The sequence below is a fragment of the Petaurus breviceps genome, unplaced genomic scaffold (assembly GCF_028583685.1).
Source record: "Petaurus breviceps papuanus isolate PSGF00001 unplaced genomic scaffold, PetGlider_PUasm1.0 91041, whole genome shotgun sequence".
In the NCBI taxonomy this organism is placed as follows: Eukaryota; Metazoa; Chordata; class Mammalia; order Diprotodontia; family Petauridae; genus Petaurus; species Petaurus breviceps.
In genome coordinates this window covers 23,203,336-23,219,217 of record NW_027187400.1, presented here as the reverse complement: position 1 = coordinate 23,219,217, position 15,882 = coordinate 23,203,336, and the positions used below count along the sequence as shown (strand labels likewise).

At 49.6% G+C, this 15,882-nt stretch overlaps 1 protein-coding gene across 1 annotated transcript; it reads left to right on the top strand.

The window, feature by feature from the left end:
• Positions 1–629: 629 nt before the first annotated feature.
• UBIAD1 (UbiA prenyltransferase domain containing 1) lies at positions 630–7,805 on the top strand. Its single transcript, XM_069078255.1, has 2 exons — positions 630–1,627; positions 5,452–7,805. Exons 1-2 carry the CDS (start codon positions 1,090–1,092, stop codon positions 5,937–5,939), a joined length of 1,026 nt encoding a protein of 341 aa, XP_068934356.1. The 5' UTR covers positions 630–1,089; the 3' UTR covers positions 5,940–7,805.
• Positions 7,806–15,882: the final 8,077 nt, after the last annotated feature.

Genomic DNA, 15,882 nt, shown 5'->3' with positions numbered 1-15,882 from the left:
AAAAAAAGAACCAAGACTGGGTGAGGAATGAAATCTATTCATGTGAATCAGGGTTAGAATTATATCTCATCTTCGGTCACCCAGAAAGGCAGTGACTCAGCTGGAGCCACAGAGTCTCTACTCCTGTCTCTTTTGAGCACTCATCTTTCTTCCTGGGGGGTCAGGGAGGCAATGGAAAGAGGAATGGATTTGGAGTCGAAGACCTGAAATTCACCTTCCATCCCTGTGATCCTGGGCAAAGTAATTTCCCTTTTCAGAAAGACCGTCTTCATTAAAAAAAAAAAAAAGACATTTATTTAGCACCTGTGCTAGGCACTGGAGGTATAAATATTAAAAAGTGATGTGAATGAATGATACACAAAAAAACACTGTGACAGCTGCTGGGGTTACCAAGGTCACACAGGTTAAGCCTAAGAAGCAGGATTGGAACCCAGTCCAGTGTTCTCTCTGCTCTATCGGGGCCTTTCCTGTTTTGTATCTCCAGTGTTTTGCATACAGTAGCTTAACACAAGTTCATTGACTGGAACTGAATGAACTGTCCTAGGGAAGAGGGAGGGCCAGTGTTGAGGGAAGGGGCGGGCCTTTCCTTCCCGGGTCCTAAGTGCTCAGGGAGCCGGTTTCCGCACGGCCGACAAAGGGCGGCGCACAACATGGCGGCCCCTGGGATTGGCTGGAAGATCCGGGGCCGGCGCCGGCCTTGCCTTTGACCGAGAGCCTGGGTGACAGGAAGATCGGACGGCAGTGGGGTCAGAAGAGGTCAGGCCTCCAGCGGGACGGCTGCCCGTATTCCCCTTTCCCGGACGCTCCGAAGGGAGCGACGTTCCAGCCTTCTCTACCTAGCGGCGAGCCCCTCTACAAGCCCTGCCTCGCTTCCCGGGAGCAGCGGGCTCCGCTCCAGCCCGGCGCTCCCTTCTCTGTGTCCGCACCCCTCCTGGGCTGCTCCAAACCCCTCTCCCTCGCTGGCCTCGCCCCTCCCCGTGCTCTCCTCTTTACCCGCTAGCCCCACCCCCTCCTCGTGCTCTCCCCGGCCTCTCCACGTGCTCCTCTAGCCCCGCCCCTCCCTCGGCCCCGCCCGCCCTCGCCCCCTCCATGGCTGCGGCCCAGAGCCCTGGGGAGAGGATCAACATCCAGGCGGGCGAGGGTGCCCCGGTGGGGGAGAAGGCCGGGAACGGCTGCCCGTGCGGAGCGGCTCCAGGGCCGGGCCCGGGCCCGGGGCGGTCATGGCGCCACAAGTGCGCCTCGTATGTGCTGGCACTGCGGCCCTGGAGCTTCAGCGCGTCGCTGAGCCCCGTGGCGCTGGGTAGCGCGCTGGCTTACCGCTCCCAGGGCGCGCTGCAGCCCAGCCTGCTGCTGGGCAGCGCCGTGGCTGTGCTGGCCGTGCACGGCGCCGGAAACCTGGTCAACACCTACTACGACTTCTCCAAGGGCATCGACCACAAGAAGAGTGACGACCGCACGCTCGTGGACCGCATCCTGGAGCCGCAGGACGTCGTGCGCTTTGGGGTCTTCCTCTACACGCTGGGCTGCGTGTGTGCTGCCAGCCTCTACTTCCTGTCGGCACTCAAGCTGGAGCACCTGGCGCTTATCTTCTTCGGGGGCCTGTCCGGCTCCTTCCTGTACACCGGAGGTGAGACCCGGCTGGGCCAGGTGCTCCCCAGGGGGTCTGGACCTGTCACCCACGGTGCCCAGGGGGCAGGCCTGGTGGTGCTCCCTGGGGGGTCTGGGTTTCCCATGCTCCCCAGGGGGTCCCAGAGGCCTGGCTGTGCTCCCCAGGGGGTCTGGGTCTCCCATGCTCTCCAGGGAGTTTGGGGTTGCATTGACACCCTACTCCACTCCCTAAAAAAAAACAGGGGGTTTAGTCCTCTAGAGTGTGCTTGATACCTCTGGACAGTCACTGCCCATCCCCGGGTTGGCCTTGGCAGCACTCCCTATGTACAAGGGGACGACCTTGGATCAGCCATTTTCTTTTCTTGGTCCTGAGGTTCCTTTTGTGTAGAGTGAGGAGTTTGGGTACAAGCTCCCCTAAGACTCCTGGAAACAGTGATTTGAAGAGGAAAGTGCCACCTACCAGATCCCTGGAACCATTTCCTTTGGGTACTTAACGGCTATTTTCTAATCTTAAGGTCACAGTTTAGAAAGTCATCAAACCACCACTTTAGGAATCTGGCTCTGGCACCAGAAGCTCTTCTCCCTTTGGGAATCAGTTCTAGGAGTTTGAAGAGGAGAACAGGTTGATTTTTAAGTTTAGTTCAACAAACATTTAAGTGCCCATTATGTGCCAGGCTCTGGGGATAGATAGACAAAGATGAGAGGCTCCTTTCCAGAAGCTTTCCATCTGTGGCTTCTGCAAATGCCAGGAAGCCAGGAGGGGACAGTGGAGTTTGAGGAGAAGCTGGAGGGTCACTTTGGTTGGAGTAGAGGGTGTGTGATGGGGGAATGGGGCAGCCAACTTAAATTATGTGGAATCACTCTGGAAAGGTAGGTTGGCCTCAGCTTGTTCATGGGGGATCTTAAATCGTAAGCAGTTATTAAGGCCTTAGAGGAGCAGACATTTCTGTGCCTTAGGAAGATGATTTTGGCAGCTCTGGAGGATGGATTAGATAGTCTCTGGATGCAGAGGAGACTGTTACAATAGTCCAGGTGCAAGGGAATGAGGCCCTGAACTAGGGGGTGTCTTTGTGAGTGGAGGAGGTTTCCCCCAGATGTTTGGAGGTAAGGGAGATAAAATGGGGCAGTTGTTAGGGCGGGATGGAGAAGGAAGGAACCGGAGAGTCTCCATATGAGGGTGGTCAAGATGGCACTCCATCTGGTGTCCACACCAGTCTGCAGAGCAGAAACTGGGACTGTTTTAGCCTACAGGAGAAAAGGCTTAGGAGAGGGACAGGATTAGTCTTCAAGCCTTGGGAAGAGAGCTTAGACTTTGTCTAATTCAGTCCAGTAGAATTTCAGTTAGTGGGTGGAGATCACAGAAGGGGGATGGGCTGCCTTGAGGAGGAGTAGGTGGTCTGTAGGCTTGAGGCTGAGCTGCCACTTGGAGAGCATTCTTGTTCAGGTCTCTGTTGTACTAGATCCCAGAACCCTGAGGTTCTCTGTCCTGGGGGAGATAGGAGGCCAGATTACTCTGCTCTGGAGTCGAGGAAGCCGGGTGAGGAGTTAGGGGGCAGGGTTTTGTTTAGGCTTTCCCCATCAGCATTGAGGTCCTGCTCTCCTCAGACAAGAGTAAGGCAGATAAATGGCTAGAATTTTGAGGGACTTGCCATAGCCAGGGTTTTGTATGTATCTACCTTTAGGAATTTTTTTTTAAGTTGGGGTATGGCTGCTGAGCATGCTACAGCCACAGGTGAGAGTTGAGTGAATCAGGTGGGCAGCCCTCACAGCAGAGCTGCTCATCCTCCTGAACACTCCATGCACGGGCTACACCAGGCTGAAGGTGGCTGACAGGCCTCAGACCCGTTGGGGAGTCTACTCCAAGCATGCGAAGACTTCCGCCTGGGCTGATGAGAACACTTTGCTCCAGTGGCCATGAAGGTGACTGAAGCGGGCTCTGAGGAGCGCTAGTGCTTGGTTGGACATTGAAAACGCCAAGGTCGTCCGCTGCATCCTGGGCCTTCGCCAGTCATCCTGGCTTTTGTCTGGCCACTGGACTTAACTCTGAAAGACAGTGAGACTGACAGCTTTGAGCAACTCTGCCTCACCTAAGTCCGGTTTATGCTCGAGGGGAGACGTCCCCCTCTTGGAAAACGGACAAACAACATCCCTGGGGATCCTGCCAGGCCCTTCTCGGGGCTGAGCTCTATTTCCCGAATATAGCTTTTGTCACGATGCTGTGTCCCATTTAAGGAACATTGTGCTGACTTGTTGCTGACTAAAAAAATGCAGTGAGACCAGAGGTTGAGTTTAACAGCACACCATGAGAAAAAGAAAGGGCCTGGTTTTGTTCTTACGTAGTGCTAGAAGGACAAAAGGCGAGGATGCGTGTGAATGGTTCAGCTCCCTTCAGCATGCCCCCTGTGGCTGATCATGGTGACTTGACCTCTGAGCTGAGCAAAGGGGCTTAATGCTCCTATTTCTTGAGACTGGACCTCCTGGTTGGCCTCCGAGGTAAGAGTAACATAAATGACTTGCAAATGCAAGGTCATAGATATCTGGAGTCCTATGGAATTATGGAGGAGAACCCATGGGCCACGCGTGTTCTCAGGCAGTCTACAAGAGAGAGAATGCCCATGAAGGAAAGAACCACGCCTGAAAACCCTGACAGGGAATGTGGCTTTTGTGTGTGATTCTAGCTTTCCTTCTCCAGGGCAGCAGCCTAGAGCCTCAGCTGGTTCTGTGCCCTTTTGCTTGTTTCAGTGGGGCTCTGGGACTCTGGCTAGTCATTTGAGGGGTTTAGGAACAAGACAAGCTGAAGGCTGTGGGCAGACCTAGAGCTGAAAACTCCCTCTTGTTCCTGGTGCAGACAAGTGATGACGAAGCAAGGATGCTCACACTGGGGTGCTTCCTGCTGAGCTGTGCACACAGTGGGTGCTTCCCTGTGGGAAGGAACAGATTCTCAGGGAAATAAAAAGGATTTGGTCCTTGCCCCCACGGCTTCGTTTGGCACTTCATTTTGTAAACTGATGTTTTCACCATGTCATGTTAGGATCATGGTCTCAGAATCAATATATTTAGGTCTGGAAGGGACCTTAGGGTTATCTATTCCAACCTCCTCATTTTATAGGTGATAGTGATGGTGAATGTTAGCTAACATTTCTGTAGAGCTTACCATATGCCAGGCACTGTGCTAAGTGCATTACCAATATCCTGTTTAATCCTCACTGCAGCCCGGGGGTCAGATACTGTTATTATCTCCATTTTACAGTTGAGGAAACTGAGGCAGACAGAGATAAAGCCACTTGCCCTGGAGCACACAGCTAGTAAGGGTCTGAGGCAGGATTTTAACTGGGTTAGGTCCTGCCTCCATGCCCGGCACTCTGTGCCCAGTGCAGCCCTCCAGTTGCCCTGATGAGGCAGCTGAGGCTTGGAGAGGTTGGTGCCTGCTGTGTCAGCATTTTGCCCTCCTGCAGGTTGTAAGCCCTTTGAGGTCAGGAAACTGCTTATTTAAACTTCCTATCTCATCTACCACATGGGGGGCATCCTGAATAGAATGGGCACTTAATAAATATTTGTTGTGTTATGTTAGGAGGGTCATTGGTATACCTACAGGAGGTGTGCTTGGAAACAGATTAATTAGTCATCTTTCTACTCCTTTGCCGTATCTGAGAACAAATCAGTTTTTGCCCTCAACACTTTGAGGAGAGAGCTGATTGATGGGCTTGCTATCCTGTTTCAAGTCCCTCTTTCTTTTGCCCTTTCCTTTCGAAAGACAGAATGAGGTGAACAATTCTGGTTAAAAAAAGTCTTCTTAATTAGCAGTCTGTTTTCATGTCAACTCTTTGTGTTTTCTGATCGTAGGAATCGGATTCAAATATGTGGCCTTGGGCGACCTGGTCATCCTCATCACCTTTGGCCCGCTGGCCGTCATGTTCGCCTATGCTGTGCAGGTGGGCTCCCTGGCCATCTTCCCATTGGTCTATGCCATCCCCTTGGCCCTCAGCACTGAGGCCATTCTCCATTCCAACAACACCAGGGACATGGAGTCCGACAGAGAGGCTGGCATCGTCACCCTCGCCATTCTCATCGGCCCCACCTTCTCCTACATACTTTACAACACCCTGCTCTTCCTGCCCTACCTCATCTTCAGCATCTTGGCCACACGATACACCATCAGCATGGCACTGCCCCTGCTCACTATTCCCATGGCCTTTTCGCTTGAGAGACAGTTCAGGAGTCAGACCTTCAACAAACTGCCCCAGAGGACTGCCAAGCTCAACCTCCTTCTGGGGCTTTTCTACGTCTTTGGCATCATCCTGGCACCAGCAGGGTCTCTGCCCAAACTCTGAAGGGGTGAGGGGTTCTCCACTGCCCTCCCCTTTCGGTGGAACGTGACTGCCTGACTCAACATTGAAAAAAAATGATTGAGAACAGACCTTTCACCCTTTGAGGGTAACAGAATCTTTATGTGCTAGCCATGTTTTCTCAGTGCTTAGAAGGAATTTTGTTTGAATGATGGGGATCAGAGAGGGATCCAAGTGCGTTATGTTCACAGCTTCCACTAGAGGGCAGTGTCGGGTCACTCTGAAATGGAGCTGTCCCTTCCACTTGTAAGTGGTCTGAGGGTTGTCTGTGTGGCTTAGCCTCTCACCTCATCATCCCCCTTCAGTTAGGACCATAATTAGCGGGTACTTCGTATAATCCTTATGTAAGCTATATTTTCATGCCGATCTTGGTCTTACATGATGATGATTAGCAAGTACCAGGCTCAATTAACTTGGGCAGTGCCTGTCTCTTATTCCTTGAACTGTGGTCCAGAAAAGTGATGAGAAAGTCCCTCAAGCATTTACCTTCCATGCATTGACTCTCTCATCATTTGCCACAATTGACTAAAAATATCAGGTCACCTTTTAGCAGAGGATCTAACTGGGAACAAGGAGAAAAAGCAGATTTCAGAAGGGCAGTCTGGTGGTTTGTGTGGAGGGAAGAGTGGCTCTTTCTTTTGCGGGAATGTCTGAAAAGATAGATGGGATCAGGAGTTTCACTTACCATTGGCCTGAAAACTGGGAGCAGTGATAGCTTGGTAGGCTGTTTGAGGGGATTCAAGATACTGTTTTCCATGCACCAGTGCTCAGTCCTACCCCTGTAACATTTCTTTTGAGTACCCTTGTCAGATTTTCACAGAGTTATAAAAGATTAGCTTTCAGTGTCTAGATTTCCTGGTAAGAGCTTAAGGATTGTTGTAGAGATGCTACTTTTCTCACTGCCCCAGGGTCAGCAGACTAGACACATAAATCCCTATTGTTCCCAAGTCAGGCCAGTGGGCCGCTTCTGACCCAGAGGAGACCAGGCACAGCTCATTTAGTTTGTCTCTTTGAAGTGGATGCTTGACACATCTGTACTATAGGATGCTCAAGATGAAACCTGGGGAGGATCTTGCTAAGGACACATTAAAAATGTGACAGGTTTTGTGCTTGGCTGGGGCTAAGGACAGATGGTGGTTTTGAGATTGCCTTTGCTCACTTGCATTATGAAGGCCCAGGACTGAGGTCCCACAGGGTGCTAGACTCATCCACATTCTCTGCTAGGGCATAATGGCATCTAATGAACCCAGAACATTTGTATCCCCCATCCTGATGGCAGCTTTAAGGCTTTTGTGTCCAGGGTAGGTAGTGGCATAAACCCCAGTTGGTGGGCCAGGTCCACCATACAGATGACAAAACTTGACTGTTGGGCCAGAGTTGGTCACATCATAAGGAGAAAGAGTGTGGAGACCAGAAAGGTTTTTCTTAAAGGTGCTTAGCAAAGGCTTGTGGTCCCAGGACAGAAACCAGCAGCAAAGGAAAAGGGTGACATCCACCTTGGCTCTCTTCCCAAGACTTTTTAAGAAATGCCAAGGTTGTGGAGTTGCAGGTGTTCCTTGTGTCCTGTGCAACGGCACCTTTCAGAACCCCCTTGAGGTTTGGGAATGGAGTCTTCAGTTGATCCCCATGTTAGCCATCATTGCCTGCCCCACCCCCCCATCTGTCTCATCACCCTACGCATTAGAGTTTAGTGCCGATTTTAATACATTTTTGATACATACACACTCTGATGAGGCCAAATTTGGTGTTGAGTTTTATACACAGTTCACCATGTATTTATATGGCTGTCCTTGATTCAGTGAAGTTTTCTTAGTCTTGTTGATTAAAAAAAAAAAAACAATTCACTCATCACTGGTGTCTAGCTTCTTTTTCCCTTCTACCAGCCAACCCTCTTTCCTGTTGGGTGTCTTAGGGTCCTTGGAACTTGTGATAGATAGGTGTTAACCCCAAATCATGTTTAATTCAATGTGCTTAGCAAAGTTTGTTTTTGTAGGTTAGCTAAGCCATGCCTAGGTAGAGAATATACTCCAGCTCCGTTTTCTAGAAGGCTGTTCTGGGTCATATGTAGAATTATAAAGTCCAAAAATTCAGGGCTAGAAGGGACCTCACCCATAGCAACACTACTTACATTACCCTGACGGCTGTGTAACCCTGGTGTATGAGACAATCTAAGCATGCTTTCAGAATTCTTGATTTCCAGTCCTGGACTTGGAGATGCAAAGATGGGTTCCTGTCCAGCTTCTGTGTGACTGGTTGAGTGAGGTCAGGGGAGACAGGGACCTGATTCATTCCAACCCAAACAAACCCCACCCCACCAGCTCTGAGGAAGCACTTCTGTGTGACAGTCCTCACTGGAAACTCAGCACAATCTGGTTTTCAGGAAGCTGACATATGTCACCGTGGCCCCTCTTCCACACATTCCCTGGCAGTCTCAGGATACAGTGACCTTGAGAACCAGAATATCTCTCTGCAGATAGCTCAGCTCTCCTATAGCAATAGCATTTCTAGAGCTGGGAGGTTTGCAAAGTGCTTTACAAAGATTTTATTTTACCCTCACAATACCCCCCCCCCCCCCCCCCAAGAGATATGTTGTTTTCCCCATTTTACTGGTAGGAAAATGGAAGCAGGGGTTAAAGGACTTGCCCAGGGTCACACAGCTAGTGTTTGAGGCTGGATTTGAACCCAGGGCTCCCTCATTCCAGGTCCAGTGTTTTCTCTACATTGTGCTACCCAGATAGGTCAGCATCTGTGCCAGTGGAAGTGTTGGGAGTGAAAGGCTCACGTCAGGGAGCCTGGCCCCAAAGTACCCTCACCTGTTGTGTGCGTGTTCTCTTAAGAAAGTTTCTTTAATATAGCACCCTTCAGTTTGAGGGAGCACCTAGTGACATATAGCTGTGGTGGGTTGCAAACTATGGCTAATTTTGGTTATCAAGCTCTTTTAGCTTAATGCTTAGATAAATATCTTACTGAGTTTCCAAGTCAGACTGGAGGAAGCTTCTCCACCTTGGCCTCCACTGGAGCCAGCTGAAGGAAAAGAAGCTAATAATGTGAGCTCTGGGCTCTCCCTACCAAAGCTGACCCAATTTCAACTGCTCTGGAATAGGACCATGGTAGTTGAAAGAGGGCCCTTCCTAGGAAGTCTGAAGCTTCATTCTAAACTCCACTGATTGTTGGCAGTGAGCTCAGCAAAGCATCCCAGGGCCATCCCTCAACTGTGTCCCAAGGGAGTAAGGCTGTACACTTGGAATGGGCTCCCTTACTTTGGTGGTGTTCTCTCTCTTCCCCTCCCTTCCCCTCCCCTCCCCTCTCCTCCCTGTCTCTCTCCTCTGTCTCTGTCTCTCCTTCCTCTTTCTCCCCTATCTTCTCTCTTCTCTCCCTCTTCTCTTTCCCCTTCTGCCTTTCATACTTATGTCACTCCTTTTTGTGTCATGTTTGTCATAGGATCAGGGGGCCACAGATCTGAGCCAGGAGCCATCTCAGAGGTACCCTGCCCTTTCTTTTTGGCTGAGGAGGTGGGGCCAGGGAAGTAAGTGATGGTCTGAAGTCACACAGTTAGTGTGTGTTGGAATCTAGGCCACCCCTCTTGTCTCATTACCCAGCTCTACCCCTGGCCTTGCACACAGTAAGGGAGAGGGGCTGGGGCAGGGATCTCACTGGTATAGGAACCCCTTGGTAAAAACACTCTCCCCAGTGCAGGTCAGCACGCTCTCAGGACCTTCTACTCTGAGACAGCTGAGAACATGGAGGTTAAGTACCTTATTCGGGGTCACTCAGACAGTAGGTATCAGAGGCATATAGGTAGTATTTAATAAATGTTTGTTAAATTAAGTGTTAGACATTAATGTCTCTGCCAGTTGTAATGAGCTCAGTTGCTTTAATAGTTTGTGTGTATGTATGTGTGAGGGTGTTTGGGACACACACAATTGATTTTGTCCTTCAGAGTCCTTGAAATGAGAATGGTTGACAGCTCTGCTCTGCAGTGCTAGAGAAAGTCACACTGCTAATGGGTTGTCACCCTTTGCTTATGGGTTGGGGCTCTTTATGGTGGATGGATGGAAAACCAATGCCCCTGGCTGTAATGTGACGCTCAGGAACTTAGCCTGATGCTATTGTTGCCAAGCCATCAGTGAGTCAACATTTATTAAGCATCTACTATGTGCTAGTCAGTGGGCTAAGCATTGGGGCAGTCCCTGCACTCAAGGAGCTCACATCTGAGCAAATATGTACCAACAAGTTTTATATAGAGGATCAATTGGAAATAATCCACAGCGGGTAAGGAAAGCACCAGCATTAAAGGAGATTAGAAAAGCCTTCTTATAAAAGGTGGGATTTTAGCTGGAACTTCAGGGAGGTCCAGAGGCAGATCAGAAGAGCAAGGGCATTCCAGGGTCAATGGAAGAAGGGGGCAGAGAGGAGAGATGTAGGGAGGTCAAAATCAAGAGGCCATCATCGGCAACGGATTGGATATTGGTGTGGGGGACGGATGGGGAGGGAGGGAGGAGTTGGGCATGCTCCTGGGATGCCGAACAGTGGTGTCAGAGAGTTGGGAGCACCTCAGGGAGTGTCAGATGCCAGGTCATTGTCCTCCAGGTGTGTCCTCCCCAGTGATGGCAATTGGGAGAAGCTGGAAACAAAAGCCTGTAATTTAATTTTAAGCACCACAACTTTAGCTGTGCATCCTGGAGCTAACCTTGCTTATGCCCGATTCCAAGCCTGGATCCGCGCCCCTCTGGGGCTCCAAGAACAGGGATGGGCTGATTGCTGCGGTCCCAGGCTAGACCCTCTGCCCCTTCTCCCCCCATCTCAGAAAATGCCTGGGAGAGGAGTTGGTTCTGTCTTCCCCCAGTGATGGGGGGGGGGGGGCCAACCCAGAGCACAGGTGGAGAGGGCCACCACCCACAGGAGTGATTACACAGCAGCTGTGACCAGGCCACCAATCAGACCCGAACTTTTCACCATTAGAGGCCCTAATGTGTTAAACTGCACCAAGAGAGGGAAGAGGGGAGGGGGAAAGAGGACAGAAGGAAACTGGAAAGGGGAGAGGGGCCAAGGAGCCAGGTGTGGATGGTGGGTCTTTGGGGCAGGAAAGCCTAGGCTGGAATCCTACCCACGGCTGAACAACCAACTCAACTTGACATTTAACGTTTTCTCAGCAGTTATTTCATCTGATCATCACAACAGCATTTGATATTTTCATAGTGCTTTTAAGGGTTGCCAGGTGCTGGGGCGGCTAGGTGGCTCAGTGAATAGAGCACCGGCCCTGGAGTCAGGAGGACCTGAGTTCAAATCCTGCCTCAGACACTTGACACAAAAACTAGCCGTGTAACCTCGGGCAAGTCACTTAACCCCAATTGCCCTGCCTTCCCCTCTCCAAAAAGAAAAAAATGAGATTTGCCAAGTGCTCTATGGATACTGTCTCATTTGATCCAGATATTGTGGCTTCCAAATATTATCATCCCCATTTTACAGATTAGGAAACTGAAGCTGAGAAAGGTTAAATGATTCACTGGTCATACAGCCAGGAAGCATCTAGATCTTGTCTTCAAGGCCAAAGCTCTAGGCAGTTAGATGTTACAGGCTGTACCTGGAGTTGGGAGGATCTGCTCACTAGAAGTATGACCTTGGGCAAGTCACTTACCCTCTATTTCTTCTGCAATGCCTCCTGCCTTCCAGTGTTGTGAGGATCAGATGAGTTAATGGTGAGGTGCTGGGCACATAGTAAGGGATATATAAATGTTAACTATAATAATTATCATCATTATCCCCTATGCTGAATTGTCTCTCAGCCACTTGAAGCAGGTTTACAGATGAAGAAACAGGCTCAAAGGGATTAAGGCCAAGGTTACTAAGGGGGAGGACAAGGACCAGGTGGTGCAGTGTCAGTGGACCACACCTCATGGCTTCTCCAAATAGACAGAGGTGATGATATGCCCGAGCCACAGGGGCAAAAGGTGAACTTAGGGATTCTGAGGTGGAGACAGAATCCCTGGGGCACCTTTTCAGGGCAGTCACCAGAAAGTAATACAGAGCCTGCTGGCCAGCGGGCCACCAAATAGAGCAGTTTCCTTGGAAACAGGCCTTGGTGGCCAGCCCTCCCCAACTGCCCATGATCTCTGCTGGAGGTCCCTGTTGGCCACCCGGGCGTGTCACTGGAACTCCGAGAGAGGCCTGCCGAGGGGTATTCCAAGTGCTGCCAAGGTCAAAGCTGTCTGAGAAATTAAAAATCCATGATGCTCCCTAGCTGGGAAGCAAACAGGAGGGTTTGGCAGGGCTTTTAATCAGCGGCAGCTGCCAATATCTAATCAAGACAAATGGCCCCAGGGAGATGAGGCCCAGGGAAGGCATTTCTGCCGGCAGCCTAGGCTGGGCTGAATTCCTCCCTGGCTTGAGAAAATGTCTGGACTCTGGACCTGAGACCTCCCTCCTGGAGCTGGAGGAGCACCCCTCTTCTGGGAAGATGAATTGTAAATTAATTTGTATGTGAAGTTTCCACCGAAGGAGAATGGGAGTTCTTTGAAGACAAAGGACCACATCATAGGATCTTAGACCCAGAATAGGAGGGGACCTCAGAGGCCATCTAATCCCACACCCTTATTTTACAGAAAAGGAAACCGAGGCATAGGATGGTTAGATGACATGTCCAAGGTCACACAGGTAATATGCATCAGAGCAGGTTTCGAACCCAGGATCCCCGACAACTGTACCATGCCTAGTACAAAGTAGATATTTAATAAATGCTTATTGAAATAAACTGATGATGCTAAGGGTGACATCTGTGCCCTAACTTATCCATTAATCTCTTTTCCCTTTTCCAGAGGCTTTTCATTTCATGACAACATCATTAAATCCTCTCTCTTGTTGGCCTCCTGGTCTCCTGTCTTCCTAGTCCGTGGAGCCAAAGCCATTTTCCAAACTGGCTATTTTGTCCATCATTCCTCTCTGACCAGCTTTTCTGTGGCTTCCCATTGCCTCCTCTGCTCCAGAGGCTGGAAAACCCAGCAAAGCATGAAAAAGAACCCCCTCTCAGCACTTTGACCCTAATTTGATGACTGGTATCTTTTGCACTAAAATAGCTCTTGAAGGCAGGGCTAGAAAATCTCCAGTCCAGTCTAACTGAGCATGTGCTTTTGGGACCAGGGGACTTGGTGTTATTTCCAGGGGCAAGAGGCCAGTGTTCACATCTCACTCTCCCTTGACGTATTAGCGACCCAGTGAGGTCCTCAGACTGATGAACCACCTGCTGGCTTGTGGAGAGGTCAAGGCTGCTCACAGAATAATTTGAGGAACCAGATCCTAAGACATTTTGCTATGTTGTCCAATACCATCCCAGAGCTTTCTCCTGGTCCTGATCCCAGACTAGAATGGATAGCTCTCAACTCGGTAAACATTTTTTTGTTGTTGTTGTTCAGTCATGTTCAACTCTATGTGACCTCATTTTCTTGGCAGACATACTGGAATGGTTTGGCATTTCCTTCTGCAGCTCATTTGACAGATGAGGAAACTGAGGCAAATAGGGTAAAGTGATTTGCCCAGGGTCACATAGTGTCTGAGGATAGATTTGAACTCAGGTCCTCCTGACTCCAGGGCAAGTGGCTATCTGCTGCACCAGTAACAAAAACAGAAAAGGCTGGATAAGGGGTAGATTTGGGGGGACAAATGAGTTCCATTTGAGACACATTGAATCAGAAATTTGATAACCCTGGGGTTATGATCAATCAGTCAATAAATCAGCAAGCACAGCACAAGCATTTACCATGGGCCACACTGTGCTAAGTACTGAGTGATGGGGTGATGGGACCTGGACCCTGAATTTTCCCAAACATTTCAGTAGTCTAGATGCCCAGGCATTGCTATTGAAATGTATGGAAAAATTCAGGGTTTAGGTCCCATCACCCCATCATTGGGAATATAAAAAAAGATTAAAACAATCTCAGCCATCAAGGAATTAACAGTCTCATTGGGGAAGGACAACATGTAAACAATTAAGGTCCAGGGGTATCTAGGTGGCCCAGTGGATAGAGTACCAGCCCTGGAGTCGGGAGGACCTGAGTTCAAATCCAGCCTCAGACACTAGCTGTGTGACCCTGGGCAAATAACTCTCATTGCCTAAAATAACAATAATGATAATATTCATATCAGCTAAAGCAAATGATATTAGAGATGAAGACACTGGCAGCTGGAGGGCCTGGGAAAGGCCTGCAGAAGGTAGCATCTCAGCTGTCTTGAAGGAAGCTAGGGATTCCCAGAGGCAGTGGAGAGGAAGGGAGAGCATGCCAAGAGCTGGGGAGAAGCCAGTCAAGATGGGAGAACAGATGATGTGTACTGTTTGAGGAACAGCAAGTAGGCCAGCAGGGCTGGGCTATGGAGAGTATGGAGGGGAAGAAAGTATAAGACCAGACAAAGAGCTTTAGGTGACAAACGAAGGGCTTCATCGTTGGCCCTGGAGGTAATAGGAGTTTTATTGAACATCAGAGTGACATGCTTTAGGAAAATCACTTTGATAGCCCAGCACTTTCTTCCCTGTGGCCTTACTCTGAGAGTGCCTGCTCTCTGCCTCAGTTTCCCCAGGTGTCCCGTGAGGAGAATGAGCCACACACATTCTCCCCAGTGGGAGGGTGACAGTGAGGTTTTAATAGCTAGACATATGGAAAGCCTCCTGTGTCGCTGGTTTGAAAGTGTCACCAGCATTTAAAAAAAAGAAAGCCTTGACATTATTATTCTGGGATTCAATAGAAACTGAAAATGAATGGAGCCCAAAGCAATAAGCAACACATTGTAAAACAATCTCAATTACCAGATAACCAATCTATGTGCAATTCCAGGGAGGATTGAGGAGAGACCGAGAGGGCTGTTAGAAAGCGATGGCCCAGACAGAGCCCCTCTAGGCCAGATGAGGAGATGGAGCTGTTCCTTATCCTGCCTTCTGAGAGCTGGGGCTGGGCAGGAGTGCAGATGGCCCTGATCAGAAGAGCCATCAGTTTTCTGGAAGTCTGGGCAAAGACAAGATAACAGAATGAGTCAAGTGGGGAGGAGGAGAGTAGCTCTCTATAGTCTGTTCCTGGGGCCACAGGGGCAGGGAGGGGAAGTCATCTCAGCACTGCACTGACTGTGCGAGAGATATCAGAGAAGTCCTACAAGAGGGGCATTGTGGAAGAAGGATGGATTTGGAGACAGAGAGCCTGGGTCTGAACCTCAGCTCTGCTGTTTTTAACTGTCTGACCTTGGGTAAGTCACTTCTCTGCAGGCTTCAGTTTCTTCCTCTGGAAATGTTTGTTGCCGAATCATTTCAGTCGTGTCTGAGTTTCTGTGTCCCCATTTGGGGTTTCCTTGGCAGAGATACTGGAGCGGTTTGCCATTTCCTTCTCCAGCTCATTTTACAGATGAGAAAACTGAAGCAAACAGGATTAAGTGACTTAACCCAGGGTCACACAGCTAGTAAGTGTCTGAGGCTGAATTTGAATTCGTCTTCCTGACTCCAGGCCAGGGTTCTATCCACTGTGCTTGTAGCTGCCTCTGTAAATGAGAGAGTTAGAACAGATGACCTCTAAGGTTCTTTAAATCTCTAGTCATTTTTCTGCAATGGGGAACTGGACTATCAGAGCCAAGGATTGGTGCTTGTGTTTCATTTTTGTATACTCAGCAGCTAGTGGTTTTTTGGCATAGAGTAGACACAATAAGTATTTTGGGGAAGAAGAAAGGAAGGAGAGAAGATAAAAAGGGAAAGTAGGAGGGAAGGAAGAAAGAAGGAAGGAAGAAAAGAAGAAAGGGACTGATGGAAATAAGAAAGGGATGGAAGAATGGAAAGAAGAAAGGAAGGGATAGAAGGAGGAAAAAGGAAGGAAGAAAAGAAGATAGAAGGAAGGGAGGGAGGGAGTAAAGAAGGAAGGAAAAAGGGAGGAGGGAAGGATGCTTTCTGTCATCCCTATGG

Coding starts and splice junctions, on each gene's coding strand:
- UBIAD1 (XM_069078255.1), top strand. CDS start 1,090: ATGGCTGCGGCCCAGAGCCCTGGGGAGAGGATCAACATCCAGGCGGGC. Junction 1,628..5,451: donor CTCCTTCCTGTACACCGGAG/GTGAGACCCGGC, acceptor TTCTGATCGTAG/GAATCGGATTCAAATATGTG.